Source organism: Brienomyrus brachyistius, chromosome 24, assembly GCF_023856365.1.
Source record: "Brienomyrus brachyistius isolate T26 chromosome 24, BBRACH_0.4, whole genome shotgun sequence".
In the NCBI taxonomy this organism is placed as follows: domain Eukaryota; kingdom Metazoa; phylum Chordata; class Actinopteri; order Osteoglossiformes; family Mormyridae; genus Brienomyrus; species Brienomyrus brachyistius.
Genome location: NC_064556.1, coordinates 2,406,127 through 2,423,959, shown reverse-complemented (window position 1 = coordinate 2,423,959; position 17,833 = coordinate 2,406,127). Strand labels below are relative to the sequence as shown.

Sequence of the window (17,833 nt, the reverse complement as noted above, 5' to 3'; positions counted from 1 at the left end):
TACCTGGGATCCCCTTCCTTTTTAAAGGACGGCGGTTACACAGTCATAGTGAATGTAAGCGACTAATGAATCTCAGCAGCCACTGTGCATCTTTTACAGGGGGGGGGGGACTCTCAGCACCACCAGCGAGACCCCAGTGGCTCGGACGACTGTGCGACGTCCTCTGTGCTGTAGCGTCCCTGACTTCCTGCTAGACGGCACTTGGTATTTCCCTTATCTTGCATACTCCTGCCCAGATGGTGGATGGATTATCATCGAACAGCCACTGGCAGAAACCGAGGAGCTTTTTAATCAGATTTATTGTTTATGACACACGTTACGTTTTAAAAAAGTATAATCTGTACGCAAGACAAGACTGTACAAAACTACACACTGCACTTACAACAGCACAAGACAGATACATAATTACAACGTATTTTTAAAATTGGTTGTAAAAGAGATAGACATGGGCCCGTCTGACCCCCCCCCCCCCCCCCCCCGAAGTCAGACAACAGAAAAACAAACACTTTCGCTTGTATTTTTTGTGACATCCTTGTTCTATCACTGTAAGAACAGGAATACGGATCTGTATTCCCGGGTGAGATTCTTGTGTGAATTCCAGAAAGAGCTGTCATGTTAGTGAGCCTTTTTTTGGTAACTGAAACAGGATGCGATGGGTGCGATACTCCTCCCTCTCTCGGGGATCACTTCTTCATCTTCATGTCCGCCTCGATGGCACAGCGGCGCCCCCTGGTGCCACCGTCCTGCAGAACAGCAGAGGGCTGAGTCAGCGCCGTCATGCGGTCACATCCACGCGGACAGCAGGGACAGATTATGATGAGAAACCGCTGAATCAATGTCAGGGTGGAATTTCAGCTTCACCTTTGTCTTCACGCAAACACACACCCACACACACACACACACACACACACACACACACACACAGACCTGTACTCATATCTTTGTGAGGACCATCCATTCATTTCTATGGGCAAAACCCCTAACCAATCCTAACTTTAACCACAAGTAACCAGGCAAAATGCAAGACTTTCGGCATTTTTAGTATTTTGGTTACAGTCACATTTTTGTGAAACTGAGTATCCCCTTGTGGGGATCAAAACAATGGTCCCCCCACGGTCAAAAAAAGGTTTTTTATCACATTGTGGGGACATTTGGTCCCCATGATGTAATATATATGTAACACACACAAATTACGCATCAATAAAGTGGTATAGACCATATATATACACCTTACCCAGTTACCACACTCCTTTCTAAGATATCACACTACTGACTTGTAGTTTAAATTTTTATTCCATTTGCTGTCTAATTTGCATACAAATGTTTAGTGAGTTGTGTCCATTTGCAATTTTGTAGAAAAGCAGAATCCAAAAATGAACTGAGAAAAGGAAAATGTGAATAAATATGAACAAATATGTGAACAAGAGCCAAGGGAAAGTGAACCGATTGTGTCAAAGGATCATTTAACATGACAGTCAGGCTAAGTGAGTGTGTACCACAAGGGGGCGCCATTTTGTTTATTTTAATGGCTGTGTGTTAATCAAATAAACACAGGGCTTTAACACGCATGTGTGTCTGAGATGCTGATGTCACAGATACGTTCTGTAAGCTAAACACTGGATACTTACAAAGAGAGAGAGAAGAAAGGCAGGAGAGGCCATGGGTACACTGTCCTGTGAGAGGACAAACGATACAGTCAGACAGAGGAAACACACTCACACCATCCACTGTCCTGTGAGAGGACAAACGATACAGTCAGACAGAGGAAACACACTCACACCATCCACTGTCCTGTGAGAGGACAAACGATACAGTCAGACAGAGGAAACACACTCACACCATCCACTGTCCTGTGAGAGGACAAACGATGCAGTCAGACAGAGGAAACACACTCACACCATCCACTGTCCTGTGAGATGACAAACGATACAGTCAGACAGAGGAAACACACTCACACCATCCGCTATCCTGTGAGAGGACAAACGATACAGTCAGACAGAGGAAACACACTGACACCATCCACTGTCCTGTGAGACGACAAACGATACAGTCAGACAGAGGAAATTGACACCACCCACTGTCCTGTGAGAGGACAAACGATACAGTCAGACAGAGGAAACTGACACCATCCACTGTCCTGTGAGAGGACAAACGATACAGTCAGACAGAGGAAACACACCACCCACTGTCCTGTGAGAGGACAAACGATACAGTCAGACAGAGGAAACACACCACCCACTGTCCTGTGAGAGGACAAACAATACAGTCAGACAGAGGAAACACACACTGACACCATCCACTGTCCTGTGAGAGGACAAACGATACAGTCAGACAGAGGAAACACACACTGACACCATCCACTGTCCTGTGAGACGACAAACGATACAGTCAGACAGAGGAAACTGACACCACCCACTGTCCTGTGAGAGGACAAACGATACAGTCAGACAGAGGAAACACACACTGACACCATCCACTGTCCTGTGAGACGACAAACGATACAGTCAGACAGAGGAAACACTCACACCATCCACTGTCCTGTGAGACGACAAACGATACAGTCAGAGAGAGGAAACACACACTGACACCATCCATTGTCCTGTGAGAGGACAAACGATACAGTCAGACAGAGGAAACACACATTGACACCATCCACTGTCCTGTGAGACGACAAACGATACAGTCAGACAGAGGAAACACACACTGACACCATCCACTGTCCTGTGAGACGACAAACGATACAGTCAGAGAGAGGAAACACACACTGACACCATCCATTGTCCTGTGAGAGGACAAACGATACAGTCAGACAGAGGAAACACACATTGACACCATCCACTGTCCTGTGAGACGACAAACGATACAGTCAGACAGAGGAAACACACACTGACACCATCCATTGTCCTGTGAGAGGACAAACGATACAGTCAGACAGAGGAAACACACATTGACACCATCCACTGTCCTGTGAGAGGACAAACGATACAGTCAGACAGAGGAAACACACACTGACACCATCCACTGTCCTGTGAGAGGACAAACGATACACTCAGACAGAGGACACACACTGACACCATCCACTGTCCTGTGAGAGGACAAACGATACAGTCAGACAGAGGAAACACACACTGACACCATCCACTGTCCTGTGAGAGGACAAACGATACAGTCAGACAGAGGAAACTGACACCATCCACTGTCCTGTGAGAGGACAAATGATACAGTCAGACAGAGGAAACACACACTGACACCATCCATTGTCCTGTGAGAAAACAATCGACTTTCTCTATGCAGTCAAACTAAAATCATGTCAGACACAATATCCAATGAGTGAGGAGGGAGAAACACATAAGATACATGCAGGTAGAGAGAAACAGGCACCCAGAGCCTGAATGGCACTAAAACCCCCAATGAACAGAGGAAAAGCGAAGAGAACCACAGGAAATGGGATCACAGGAAGACATAAGAGAAAGCCGCCACCCCGGGAGTCTCACGGGGGTAAGGAGTGAAAACACCCATGGAAGACAGCAGACAGGCTGACTGGAGCGGTGCATTATTCAGGGGGTTACGGGGGGGAATGTGGCCAGGAGCATTCGGATAATGCCACGAAAGCAGGTGGGAAGAGGCAGAGCTTAGGGGCAGGGTGTTGCTGAGTGTTATACTGATATATTACTGCTCTTGTAGAGGAGTGGTGTGTCTGTGATCAGAAGGTTGCCGGTTCAAATCCCAATGTCAGCAGAGTGATTTCACTATTGGGTCATTGAACAAGATCTTTAACTCCTAATTGCTGGCTATCTCCACCCTCCCCAACTTATTGTCTGCTAAATACTTACTCGCCTGCTCCCCCCAAAATCAGATTCAGCAGTTCTTGCCGGCATCTGCCCAATACCTATGGTGGGTATTGGATCGGTGCCATCTCTAATTATTATGATATTTTTTTTAGTAGTACTAGTTATAGCACTGGGTAGATGTAATTCAGCAGACTTCTTCCATTTCTGCGCGCCTGTCCTGCTTTTACCGTCCCTGTGGGTGCGTTCTGTGATCTTTCTCTGGCTGCCAGAGATGTGCTGCAGGAGGTGAAGCAGACGGCCTTATGGGTAATGGGTGTGGAATGGAGTGATACCAAGACCAGAGCACTCTCACGAACGTGCGCATGCGCATGGCGGATGCAAGCAAACGAGACACATGGCAACAGGGTGGCATGGTGCTCATGCGACTGCTGACACGGGCGCCCGCACAAACAGGGGAGTCCTGTCCGTAACCCCCCCCCCCCCCCCCCACCACCACAAACACACACAATCTCAGTTACTTCCCCATCACATTTGAGTTGTTCAGTCAGTATTTTCCCATTGTTCATCGAGATTAATACCCTCTATCCCTGTCCCTATCATGACCTCACCTTTGATCCCTCCCCCTCAGGAGGTGTGCAAAGTGATTTTTTTTTAATAATAAATCTGGTACAAATATATTTTGATAAGTGTAGCTTTCAACAAATATTCTTCCAAGTACAGTTAAAATGTGGACTATTGATATATTTAACATTAAAATTCATGGAAAAACAAGATTCTCCTCATGCGGACTGTCCACTGTCTCTCCCCAGACAAGCTGTCATCCACGAACATGGGGGGGGGGGGGGTGAATACCATAGCGGAACAATCTTTTTCACGGGAACCACACGAATTAATTGCAAAATGCACTGGGGCGTCTCAAAAACACCGGAAGCAAATGCACGTACACGCACAAACACCACTACGCACATTCTACACTTGAATTATGGACACACATTTTCTCTTTTAGCATGGTCTACCAAACCAAGGATTTCTTATTTCACCATAAACTTGCACAGATAACTGTAGACACAGAGCACAGATGAAATACATCTGTTTATTACATCAAATATTTTCGGACGACTGAAAATGAAATAGCTGAATCAGCAGATACTGGGGGATCCACTGTCATTTGAATTATGACAGATGGCAAGAGCGAGTTCTGGCACTGTGTGGGGCAGAGGTAGGAGAGCCATGCAAGAATGTGGTACTGTCCTGAAAATAAAGCCGTAATTACACAGGGATCATTAAGCCACATTTGCATTTGTGAAATATGGAAAATGATTTCACATAAACATGATCTGTGGCTAAAGAAAAATCATGGTAATGCTGTATTCCATTTACCTCGGAGGTCGGAACTCGGAACAGGGAATGAGGTCACACACGAGGTAACAGCATTTCAGTACAGAAGGTCGGAAAGCCACTTAAAATACCAGGGACCAGTTTCAAAAAGATTCTTTGCTTTCCCAGATAACATGTCCAATTTAAGGTACCCCAGTTTAAATGGCCTTTGTCTTCGTTCAGTTACATTTAGCCCAGACTACCTTAAATCTGACAAGTTATCTGGCTAAGCAAGAAATCCTGCTTTCTGAAACTGGACCCAGTTCTACCCCGGTTGTTAGCCATTGTTAGCAATATCAGCAGATATCAACACATTATGCGGTATTTTACGCATAAAAACACCGTAGTAACACGTCCACAGATAGCGTTTGGACAGCACTGTGTAAATGACAAATTTAATGAGCTACAAATAAGACGTAAGTGCTAATAAACTACAGTACAAAGTATAACAGTACAGCTTTCAGTTCTATTGATAAAGGGCGCTGCCATCTTGGATTCTGAGCTTGGGGTTGTGTCGATTACTCCAAGTTCAAGAGTCGGAATTCCAGCTTAATTTCCGACTAAGAACTTGGAATTTCCGAATTACGAGTTCAAATGGAACGCAGCATAACTAGCGGGAAGTTAATTAATAGGTAAGAAACTCATGTCCTAACCTCTCTTGGTGACAGAATTCTGGCTGAACCCAGTTCTACAGCAGTAAGGAATTCTGCAGTAACTTGTATCCACAGCCCAGTGTTTCTGACAGTATCTCAGCCTTACAGACCATCTCTCAGCGTTCCTGACTGAATCCCAGCCTTCCATACCGTCTGTTGGCATTCTAGACCGTCCCTATTGACATTCCAGACCATATCTTGGTGTTTCTGACCACCTCTCAGCATTCCTGACTACATCTTCTCCTGCTTACTGCATCCTCTGGTCCACCAGGACTTCAGAATGCCACTTCGTCACGTTTAGTCAAATCAACCGTGTCCCGCCTTCCTCTCTCGCCGGTCCTGGGAGCCCGACTGGACTGAGCTCTGCTCCAGGATTGTGGTGTCGGCCGTGACGTGCTGAGTCTCTGTAGTTCTTAAGTTCTTCTCCATGTCGGAAGCAGCACCTCATCAGCAGACAGAGATCATCTGCATGTTCTTCTTCATGTTCTTCAGGCCTCTCTCCTGCACTGAGAGCTCTTACTTAACTCACAAACCGCCGTCTGTAGTCCAGAAGGCTTTGTCACCAATCAAAAGCTTTGAATTTTGGGGCATTGGGGGGGTGCAAAGAGCAACAAAGAGCATTGGGCAGATGACTAAAAAGTGTACCTTTAGGGGCTGCAGGAAGCAGAACAGGATGCACGTTCCTCTCCCAACCACGGACCATGTCCTCCTCATCTAGCCAACAGGGTACCAATGACATCCACCCCCACCTGACACCCCAGGAAGGGATATGCAAATAGACAGCTGACACGCCTCCCGGCCCCCTGATCCGTTGTACCTTTGATCCGAGTAGTATTTACTGTCCCCACTCGGAATCCATCTCCGAGTCCCCTTCCAGGGGGCTCCCGAGCATGCTCCTCAATAAAGGACACCTGATCCAAACATCTCCTCTCCAGGGGTGGCTTTTCCTCCACACCGTGAGCAGGTGCCCTTGACGTCACCTTGTTTTGTACCTCGACTGACGTCTCGACTCTTTCAAACTGAACTATGGCAAAGAAGTGAAGCTGATAAGCAATTTGAGAAACGGCAGAAATTTGGAGCGAACCGGCTCGCGACGGTCAGATTTACGAGCGGGTGCCTCCCTAGTGCTCCGGCCGAGCTTGTGAGGTCGATCTGACATATTTCTTTGCTTTGTGATGATGTCCACACTGAAGGAAATAAAGACATCAAAAATATATACATTTATGGGACAAATAATAGACGGCTGTCCTCAATATTGGTCTAATCAAATGGTGTTCAAATTCGATGATAACGTTCAAGATGTCTACAAAGATTAACAATAAGTCATTAGATGTCATCTTCTGACCAATCAGAGCCTCTGGAGCTTACAAGCTGAATACAGGAATATGCCACCAACTTTAGTTATTGTGGAAATGGATTGAACACAGGGAGACTCTAACAATAATGCTAGGTGAAGCTGGACTTGCCTGCAGGAGCTTCTCTGGATTCAAGGGTGATGTTACTCCAGTTGACACCTCGCTGCTTGAGGTCAGCAGGTCACCGCTGCGAGCGGGCTCACTGGACGGGGGTGAGGACAAGCACCGAAGGCGTCCCGCAGGTTGGGGGCGCTATCCTTGACTCATGGGAGCTTCGTAACGACTGTACTCTCTGCCTCCTCTCATTCGCTGATTTGAGCTGGTATCTCGGTTCTCGATTTTGTGCTTTGGTGTCTTAAGTGTTTCAAAGTTTGTTAAAAAAAGGTTCCTGCCCTAAAAATCACTTTTCCACACCTCCATTCTCTCCTTCCCTTTTACCTTCTCCCCCACCTCCCCTTTCCTCCCATTCTGTCCCTGTTTCCTCCCTCCTCTCCCCTCCCCACCTTGTCAGAAGAGTCCTGCTTGCGGGCAGAGTCGCGACCCCGCAGACTCTTGGCGCTGATGCCCGACTCGGACGTCTGCATGATGAGCTGTGTGGCCAGGAACTGCTGCACCTGTTCCAGCACGTCACGCTGCATCTCCAGCGCCATGTGGTAGACGTCGTGGTCGGAGCTGTTGTACATGACGGCGTTCTGGAACATCAGCATGATGTCGCGCTGGAACTCGGCCGTGGTACGGATCAGGCCGGTCTCGATGTTCTTCTTGATCGTGGAGAGGTCCATCGGCCTTTTGACGGGAAAGAGAAAGGGGCCAAGGATGAAAAGAACGAAGTATGAGAATGTATAGAGAAGGGGACAAAGGGGGAGGGGTGGGAATGCAGATAAAATTGGGATGAAGAGAATACAACAGAGAAAATGTGTACAGAGGATTAACAAGAGGAAGTGACTGGATATACGGAAAGCAGGAAGTTATTCAGTGGACTGAAATCAGGCACATAAAAGAAGGAGGGAGAAGCAGAGCAGAGGAAACACACCTCACCTGTGAACGATGCTGTGGTACCCCGGCGCTATGTCGTCTGTCACTGGCTGCAGGAACACGTTGGCATACCTGACCGGGACAACACCACGCTGCCATTAATCACTGAGACAGGCCGGACACCTTCCTCACCTGCCCTGGGCTTCCACAGGCGACGGACACCTGTGATTGGCTGCAGCCCGCCACACCAGCATGATGGCTTTCTTCCAGATCTTCTGTGCCTGGATGGCTTCCTGGTCCTCGCTGCACATGGAGCTGTTAACGGGGGGTGGGTAGGGGTAAGATGCTGTCAGAGGGTACTGAAAATACACAGGCAGGCTGGAGAACTACAGGAAAGTCAGACAAAGGCTGGATAACTACAGGAACAGGCAGAAACACAGACACAGCCTGGAGAACTACAGGAACAGGCAGAAACACAGACAGCCTGGAGAACTACAGGAACAGGCAGAAACACAGACAGCCTGGAGAACTACAGGAAATGGCAGAAACACAGACACAGCCTGGAGAACTACAGGAAATGGTAGGAACAGAGACACAGCCTGGATAACTACAGGAAATGGCAGAAACAGAGAGACAGCCTGGATAACTACAGGAAATGGCAGAAACACAGACACAGCCTGGATAACTACAGGAAATGGCAGAAACAGAGACACAGCCTGGATAACTACAGGAAATGGCAGAAACATAGACACAGCCTGGATAACTACAGGAAATGGCAGAAACATAGACACAGCCTGGAGAACTACAGGAACAGGCAGAAACACAGACACAGCCTGGATAACTACAGGAAATGACAGAAACAGAGACACAGCCTGGATAACTACAGGAAATGGCAGAAACATAGACACAGCCTGGAGAACTACAGGAACAGGCAGAAACACAGACACAGCCTGGAGAACTACAGGAACAGGCAGAAACACAGACAGCCTGGAGAACTACAGGAACAGTCAGCAACTCAAAGGCTGGATAACTACAGGAACAGGCAGAAACATACTCATAAAGGGGATCTACAGCCAAATAAAAACATACACAAAAGTACTAGAGAGATACACAGGCATTGGAGAACTCCAGAAGCACACATACAGAGACAGACACAGAGGGGGACTGGAAACCTGTACTCACAACTGGGAGGATGCGGGGCTGCTGGGGATGGAGTCGGCCGTGTTGTGCAGCTGCAGAGAGGAGGCTGTGTGGAGGCTACACCCGTCCTCGCTCTCGCTCGCTGCTGGCTCCAACTCCGCCTCCGACAGGTAGGGCTCCGCCCCCTCACCAGGACACCCCTCACCTTCGCCCGGGTCCCCCTCCCCACATTCCTTCATCTCCGTCCCGCTGCCCTCATCAGCATCGCTCCCCACGTCCTCCTCCTTCACGTCCTGCGGGGGGCAGTATTGTTATTCACGGCATGACGTCACACCCGGATCAGTCTCCTTTATCCATCCAGCCATCTACCCCCCGCTTATCCTGCTGCAGTTCACGTCCCCTTGTCTCGGGGCACCAGTCCAGACACACCTGAGAACCTGCTCACTGCCCTTATACGTGTAAATGTGCTGTGATTTCAATTACCAGTGTTATATATTGTGATGTTTTTTACCTCAAACCTCAAATTTCCACATCTGTGGACTAGAAAGACTATTATTATTATTATGTCTGATTTCTCACACATACTTCTAAAGGCCCAGCCCTGTCTGAATTTAGCCTGGGCCGCCCCTTTAACCTGAGGCGCCCCTTTAACCTGAGCCGCCCCTTTAACCTGAGCCGCCCCTTTAACCTGAGCCGCCCCTTTAACCTGAGCCGCCCCTTTAGCCTGGCCCGCCCCTTTAGCCTGACCGCCCCTTTAACCTGAGCCGCCCCTTTAGCCTGGGCCGCCCCTTTAACCTGAGGCACCCCTTTAACTTGAGCCGCTCCTTTAACCTGAGCCGCCCCTTTAGCCTGATCGGCCCTTTAACCTGATCGGCCCTTTAACCTGAGGTGCCCCTTTACCCTGGGCCGCCCCTTTAACCTGACCGGCCCTTTAACCTGAGGCGCCCCTTTAACTTTAGCCGCTCCTTTAACCTGAGGCGCCCCTTTAACCTGAGCTGCCCCTTTAGCCTGGCCCGCCCCTTTAACCTGACCGGCCCTTTAACCTGAGGCGCCCCTTTAACTTTAGCCGCTCCTTTAACCTGAGCCGCCCCTTTAGCCTGGCCCGCCCCTTTAACCTGACCGGCCCTTTAACCTGAGGCGCCCCTTTAACCTGAGCTGCCCCTTTAGCCTGGGCTGCCCCTTTAGCCTGGGCTGCCCCTTTAGCCTGGGCCACCCCTTTAACCTGAGGCGCCCCTTTAACTTTAGCCGCTCCTTTAACCTGAGCCGCCCCTTTAGCCTGGCCCGCCCCTTTAACCTGAGGTGCTCCTTTAGCCTGGGCCTCCTGTTTATCCCAGGTCGCCTCTCTAACCAGCCAGTAGGTTATGCCTCTAGACACCACGGGGGTACCTTGGAGGGGGTTTCCGACGCACAGCAGTCTTCAGCTCCCGAGTCTGGGGAGGAGAGAGCAGCGGGGTCACGGGAGGGTGACACCGGGGATGGTGGCGTGCAGCGAAGCCCCGCGTCCTGCTCACCGGCCCTGGGTGTGTCACCACCTGGCTGTGGCCACTCCTCGCTCTCAAACTTGATGGTGACATGTGGGGAGGCGGAGTTCTGTTCCCTTGGGCCCTCCCCTCTGCTGGCCCCGCCTTGTGTCCCTGCCTCAGGGAGGGGCGACGTTGCCCGTGTGAGACTGGTAATGACCGCGGAAGAGGAAGGGGCGGGGCTCAGGTGGGAGTGGGCGGCGGCTAAGATGAGGCTCGTGGCACCCAGTGGCCGGCACTTCTCCTCTAGTGGCTCCGTCTTGGCCTCCCTGGCGGCATCGGTCACCGCCGCAACCGGGGAAACGATGGGCGGGGCCGCGGGGCCTGGCTCCGGCGGCTTGAAGGGCCCCGCCTCCCAGGGGCCCGTCAGGGCGTGGCTGTCGGCCACCTCCTCGCACAGGGACAGAGCGGCCTCCACCGCCGCCGCATCCAGTGCCTCTGCGTTGTCGTCCACCTGCGGGGCCCCAGTGACCAGACCTCATTATCACAAGCACTGCGCCCCCTAAGGGTGTGGAGCCATAGGGGAGGCAGTGATCTTGTGATACTGCCACACATGGGCCATAGAAGAATACGCTGTTACGTATACAGATTCTTTATTGTTAATTAAACTATTATTAATTTGCACTCCTCATCAGTGTCTGAACCAGTTTGTGTCTGTCTGTCTGTCTATCTATTGTCTGCCTCTTCTCATCCACAAAGTCATTTGTACTGTAACTTGTTTCTATTCGTTTTCACATTTTCGCAGGCCGTGTGTGAGTGTGTGTGTGTGTGAGTGTGTGTGTGTGAGTGTGTGTGTGTGTGTGACTGTGTGTGTGTGTGCGTGTGTGTGAGTGTGTGTGTGCGAGTGTGTGTGCGTGTGTGTGTGCGTGTGTGTGCGTGTGTATGTGTGTGCGTGCGTGTGTGTGAGTGTGTGTGCGTGTGTGTGTGTGTGTGCGTGTGTGTGTGCGTGTGAGTGTGTGTGTGTGTGTGTGTGGTACTTCACCTTCTCCTCAATGATGGCAATGATGTCACCCACAGTTTCTAGGTCCAGGTCGTCCCCCATGTAGGACACGGTGACGAGGTCCTCATCGCCCAGCTCCGCCTCCTTCCCCGCGGCCGCCGGGGGGGGCTCTCCAGCTGCGGGGTTCTCGGCCAAGTCGTCCCCTGCGGGTTTGCCGAGTGTCAACGTGAACACGCAGCGATGAGCAGGTCCAGCCAGGAGCTCAGGAATGTAAATCACTGCCTCAACTTAGAGAGATTTCCTCTAATACTCCATTCAGTACACAGAGAAGTACTCCATTCAATACTCAGAGGAGTACTACATCATACTTCGTGCATAGTGCAGGAGGGAATAACTGTGATTCTCACAGACCAAAGTGGAAAAGTTTATATTCTCTAAGCCAAACTGAAATATGACAGGATATTAATGAAATGGAAAAGATCTGAGATATAGGGGTTACTGTGGGGCACTGCTGAAACACAATGAGGAAATGAAGATGAGGACAAACAAGCTATTCCCTCCTTATTGGCCAGGCTGGCAGGGCAGGGGCGGAGCAAGGCAGTGGCCCAGCCAATAGGGATTCAGACTGGAATCCGCGCACGGAATCTTGGGTTTTTGCATCCTGAAACCGCCTGGACACACTATGCAGCAATCTGAAGCACATTCTCTTTTTGACTCGAGCGTCACTCGCAAACAAACGACGGCGTGATCGATGGAACTGATGTTTCAGTGATCAGCCGGGGTTGTCTGCCGTCCTCAGCAAACGCTTGGTGTGATGAGCGTTTACTCTGAAACAGTTACGGATAGTAGGCTGTGAGTAAATCAGATCACCCCCCGCCCCCTCCCCAATATAATGTTAACATGTGAGGCTACGCAAGCAGAGTGGACAGAGTATGAGTGTTAACTTCAGAAAAGGGGGGCACGTTTGTAGATGGAGGGGGGGGGGGGGGGAGATATAGACCTGTGTTGAGCGAACCAGGGTTGTCCGGCGCTGGGCTCATGGCCAGCGAGCCCAGGGGAGAGGGGAAGTGGGCGGGCCTGGCTTCCAGCAGACGGGACAGCGTGGGGGCACCTGGCACACGGACAGACAGGTCGGGGGGCACAGGGAGGGCGGGGGGTACAGGGAGGGTGGGGGGCACAGGGAGGGCGGGGCCTTCAGCGGGTATGCGTGAGGCAGGCTTCAACGACACAGCGTGACTCAGCGGCTGCGCAGGCGCAGACGGGCACACACACGCACCAACATACACGCTGCGTAATCAGTAACTGCGCAGTCGGTCAGTGCGCATACACTACAGGCTAGCTGGGTTATCTGTAGAGCGCGTGCTGAAGCCCCATTCCGGACCTCTAAGGTACCTCCACTGCGCATCACGCGGGTGCGGTCCTCAGGGTTACCTGTCGCCGCTTGCGAGGTGGGCAGAGCCGTGGTCGGCAGCTGGAGCTCGGCCGTGCCGTGGGCGCCGGTCACATGACCTGCGGGGCCGTCTCCCTCCCCCACCTGAAACAGGAGGTAGGGACGTGACCAGCCCTGTTCCGTAATGCCCCCCCGCCCCACCGTCATTCCCCGCTGCCCCCCTCACCAGTCGGGGGCTGGTGGGCAGCAGGCTGCCCTTCTTCAGCAGCTCCGAGAGCAGCGGGGAAGGTGGGGGTGTGGCCTTCTGGCCCAGCAGCTTCTTCTGGGGGGAGTCATCCAGGAGAGGGCCCAGACCGCCCTCCCCCAGGCCGGGCGCTGCCGCCTCCGGCAGGGGCATGAACACGGCGCCCCCTGGAGTCTGAGGGACAACACATGGCCATTCGCTCTGATCGCCAGGAATCAAATTAGCAGGAGAACATTTTAAAACGAATTTGAGGAAGCACTTCTTTACACAGCGTGTAGTTAGAGTATGGAATAGGCTTCCTGTTCGTGTAGCGCAAGCTGAAACCCTGAGTTCCTTTAAATCAGAGCTAGATAAGATTTTAACAACTCTGAGCTATTAGTTAAGTTCTCCCCAAACGAGCTGGATGGGCCAAATGGCCTCCTCTCGTTTGTAAATTTATGTTCAAACTTAAACTTAATAATAATTATTATTAATAATTCTATTTATTTACATTTTTTTTGTCATTTTATCCCCAAAGCAACAAATTTACTTCCTTATAAGGAACTGAGGCTAAAGACCCTAATCGGAGGCCCAGAGGTGACATTACACCGCTGACCGTGGGATTCAAACCAGCAACCTTCCGATCACAGGAACAGCGTTCTAACCTGCTGAGCCACACGGCTCCTAATTGGAATAAGATCTGAAAAATGTCAGCAAACATCCAGAGACGAACACGCCCCCGAAACATGCCTCCGAAACAGGCGATAATTGCTCTCCCCTTATGAATGTGTATCTTAAATGGCAGCAGCACATCACAGCTGGCAGTGGACACTCACTGGCGCTGGGACACTGGGCTCCTCAGGGGCTGCTGGCGGCCGCTCTGCTGGTGGGAAGTCCAGGCTGGGTGAGCTGGCCCCCAGTGGAGAGCGCACTGTTACACTGGGCACACGCTTGGGGGTGTTCTTCACTGCCAGGCGAGCTGGGGGCGGGGGGTGAGGCGAGATGAGATCCCTTAAACGCTCAGATTACAGTGAAACACAGGCCACGTTAACTGCAACAGAGCTCCAGTGAGACCTCAGGCAGACACATGCATTGTCACGTCATCACCACACTAAGCCTGTCAATCAACTAATCAATCATTAAATGAAACTGATCGGTCTAAATTAGGGGCGCATGACGTCACCGTGGGGTGTAATGGCCCATGCGCGATAATCACCAGGGCGGCATATTTAAATGCGCAGATAATGAGGATGAATCAGGCAAAAAGACGTCGGTGGTGTGGCTGTACTTTTTGCAGTTTAAAGTTATTAAACACGAGAATACAGGAAATCTATACAGAATATAAAATTTCGGCTGTCAGTATTCGCATCTCATTAATATGTGATGGACACTGCCGAACTGCTTACCACATTGTTGGTGTAAGTGCCCATACAGCACCGAAAAGCCAGCGTCTGGACAAATGTTTGCACCCGTCATCTAAAGCCCTGGTAATCATTGCGCGTGCCCTATATAATCGCGATATGATCTTGCAGCCCTGGTGCGTGTGTATTTCATAGAAAATACTATTTGATCTACTTTTAATTACATTTAATAGTGAGTGAGACACTGGAGGGTTCGGATAACATCCTGTACCCTGATAGGCGGCATCTGTGGTCTTCCGCTTTAGCTCCGCCTCTTCCTCTTCCTGCTTCTCCTTCCTGTGAGAAAGGGAGGTAGTCATGGGCTGAGGTAAAGCCCTTCCCCCACTCCCTGAACACCACGGGGCTGGCCGGAGGACACGTCTTACTGCACGACGCCCCCCCATAGCTCCTCCAACTTGGAGTCCAGGTGCCCGGCTTGGATCAGCTCCGACTCCTTCTTCAGCCTCCTGCGGAGGCAGAGGGTGGGGCTTAACACTCGGGAGGAGAGGAGCGAGGCCCGTCTCCTCCTCTACGTACCTGTGCTTCTCCTGCGTGTCCCTGATGAGGCGCTTCAGCTCCTCGATCCTCTCTGCCGTGAGCTTACGCACGATCACGTCCTCCACTGTTTCCACCACCTCTCCCTTCTCGCCGCGCTTTCGCCTGGAGAGAAGCATCACCTGCAAACCTGGGCAACATCTCATCCACCGTCTACTCTCCTAACCCAGCTTACACATCTACAAATATCCTCTAAGGCAGTGTCCTCCTGTGTCTGGGGGCCATCACCTAAAACCCAACCTCCACGCCTGCGTGTCATGAACGAGTCCCGATCCGACGACGGCGCTGCCACTTACTTTGGGGTCTCTGTCGTCTCGAGGAGCTCGGAGTATTGGGAAGCGCAGTGCTGAGACAAAGAGGATCAGCAAGAATGTGAGCATCAGACCCACAATCCGCCTCAAGGCATCATTTAAAGTCTGCCGTAGCTGATGACCACTGTCATTTCTCATCCTGATGATCTCACACTGCAGAAGCTGAAACGCCGTCATGCGTCGGTATTAACGAGGGTGATGCGTTGCGCTACGACGTCTCCAGGTGAATTTTTTCACCTCTGTTATCATTTTAAGGGACCACCGTTGTAAATGCGATCTGTCGTTGACCGAAAAGTTGTTATGCATGACTGTAATACCTTCCTCCATCTGGCCTGGATGACGGCTTGGACAAGTGCTACAGGTGCCATCGAGTGGCTGTGCTTACAGTTGGTAAAGTCATTCATGCTGCAGCAAGCTCTTCGAGCTCAGCACGGATGGGTGTGGCCTAATCAATGGTACTGTGTTTACTGCCTCTGACTCACCCCTACTCTCAAAAACACATGAAAGGCAGATACGTCAACAGCCTAAAAGCACTTCTGTGCAGACATAATGATTAGCCTCTAATATCGGTGTTTTCCAATCTGGTCCTGGGGAACCCACAGCCAATTTTCCCCGACCGAGAACTGGGAGGTAGCAAAAATGTGGACTGTCTGGCAGGGAGCAAAAATGTGAACCGGCCATGGGTCCCTGAGGACCGGGTAGGGAAACTATATCAAGAAAGTGTGGAGTGAGGACCCATTGTTATTTCGCCCCAATCTGAAAGGTGTCTTTTGTTTCTAGTAAGCAGACTATTATCATGCGTTTTAAAAGAACAGGGGCAAGCAGACTGACATGCTGACCAAGCCCTAGGCTCTACCAGCATGTAACCTCAAGTTCAGTGAATCTGCATATTCAGGGTGGGGGACTTGTATATGTGAGTCTCCCCTACCTTCTGTGAGAACCAGTCGGGGGGTCTTCCTGGCTCTGCAAAAGGTTTGATGGCTCTGCTGACCGACACCCTATGGGACAGAGAGAAATCTGCTATTGCACATGATTTCTCCAAAAAAAAAACCCCAATGCAGTAATGTGGCAAGATAAACAAAAAAAGGCACCATGGGTGAAAAAAACAAACACTTTATTAAGGACAGCGAGGAGCTGAAAGCCAAGCGGATGTTCCTGTAGTCCAGAGTAAGGAAACACAAGGGTCTGGTGTGCTCTGGATCGAACGTGTGCAGGACAGACAGCCCAGCCCGCATTTACCAGTTCTGATCTCCGCTCTTCATGACAGAGGAGGCCAAGCACAGCTTTTCTCTCACTGACCAGGGCTCCGTGGGGCCCAGAGACAGCAGCTTGTGCTCTACAGCGGAGAAGAGAAAGGGACAGGGTGGGACAAGGTGGGACATGGGGGGGGGGGGGGGGGGGTCACAGGGTAACGATAGTGTATAGCAGGGTGGGGGCATATGTTGGACAGAGTGAAACAGGGTGTAGAGAGACGGACGTTTGAAGGTGAAAGAATGACAATGATGGTGGACATGTCAAAGGCAGAACTGAACAGCACAGGAGAGATGACAAATTCCTTTTTATTTGAAATAGTTATTCCGGGGGGCGGGGGGAACAGTATCATTTTACTGCGTTACAGTAACAAAGTGTCTGTGAGGGGCTATGCACGATGAATCGCCAATAGCCGTGCATCCCCTGACGCGGAAGGTGGCGCGCCTTTTAACATGCCTGCAGTTAGTTAACCACACGTCCGCGTCAATACGCTAATGTCAGGGCGTAGGGAATCCCAACAAGCGGCGGAATAATACAGTGTAACAGAAACTAACTGCAAATACGTGTGAATACGGGGCTGCCAATAAAAATAACGTATTATAACTCTGACACAGCACAATAAGATTAAGTCTATCCGATTTTTCAAAACAAATACTACAGCTAGCTAGCTAGTACTTAAAGTTAATATCAAGAACTTGGAGCCATAAACTACACGCATGGCTGATGCATGGCACCTTATTCACACAGCAGTCATTGTAAACAGCACTTAGGTACCTATTTTACTCAGAGCTTACAGGTAGCCGTCTAGCTAACCACAATACTCACTTCCAACTCCGCTCGCCATTTTGTCGGGACTGAACTCCGCCCTCGTCACCCGCGAGGTCGCTTCCGCTTTTGCGCACCATGGGAATTGTAGTTTTTCGGTATCTCCAACACGTGTTTATGCATCAGC

The 17,833-nt window shown here is 50.6% G+C and overlaps 1 protein-coding gene and 1 long non-coding RNA gene across 8 annotated transcripts; both read right to left on the bottom strand.

The window, feature by feature from the left end:
* Window positions 1-281: 281 nt before the first annotated feature.
* On the bottom strand, window positions 282-17,750 carry brd8a (bromodomain containing 8a). 7 transcript variants are annotated; one of them, XM_048994823.1, is made up of 20 exons: window positions 17,707-17,750; window positions 16,870-16,966; window positions 16,559-16,628; window positions 15,616-15,665; window positions 15,302-15,424; window positions 15,151-15,231; window positions 14,997-15,061; window positions 14,201-14,343; window positions 13,368-13,559; window positions 13,183-13,285; window positions 12,752-12,862; window positions 11,794-11,954; window positions 10,803-11,265; window positions 10,678-10,721; window positions 9,334-9,584; window positions 8,374-8,466; window positions 8,215-8,283; window positions 7,680-7,962; window positions 1,629-1,673; window positions 282-743 (listed from the first exon to the last, which is right to left on the bottom strand). In XM_048994823.1, exons 1-20 carry the CDS (start codon window positions 17,723-17,725, stop codon window positions 684-686), a joined length of 2,523 nt encoding a protein of 840 aa, XP_048850780.1. In that variant the 5' UTR covers window positions 17,726-17,750; the 3' UTR covers window positions 282-683. The 7 variants fall into 7 exon arrangements, with proteins under 7 accessions (XP_048850780.1, XP_048850778.1, XP_048850779.1 ...); XM_048994821.1 differs by having other exon boundaries at window positions 10,678-11,265; XM_048994822.1 differs by lacking the exon at window positions 1,629-1,673 and having other exon boundaries at window positions 10,678-11,265.
* On the bottom strand, window positions 9,633-10,615 carry LOC125719929 (uncharacterized). The gene is made up of 3 exons (XR_007385248.1): window positions 10,371-10,615; window positions 10,087-10,122; window positions 9,633-9,961 (listed from the first exon to the last, which is right to left on the bottom strand). It is a non-coding gene; the product is annotated as an uncharacterized LOC125719929 (long non-coding RNA).
* Window positions 17,751-17,833: the final 83 nt, after the last annotated feature.

Bases quoted from the DNA above. Each gene is read 5' to 3' on its own strand.
- brd8a (XM_048994821.1), bottom strand. The intron at 13,286-13,367 runs GTGAGGGGGGCA...CTCCTGTTTCAG, and splicing joins TGCCCACCAGCCCCCGACTG to GTGGGGGAGGGAGACGGCCC. The intron at 744-1,628 runs GTAAGTATCCAG...GCTGTTCTGCAG, and splicing joins CCTTTCTTCTCTCTCTCTTT to GACGGTGGCACCAGGGGGCG.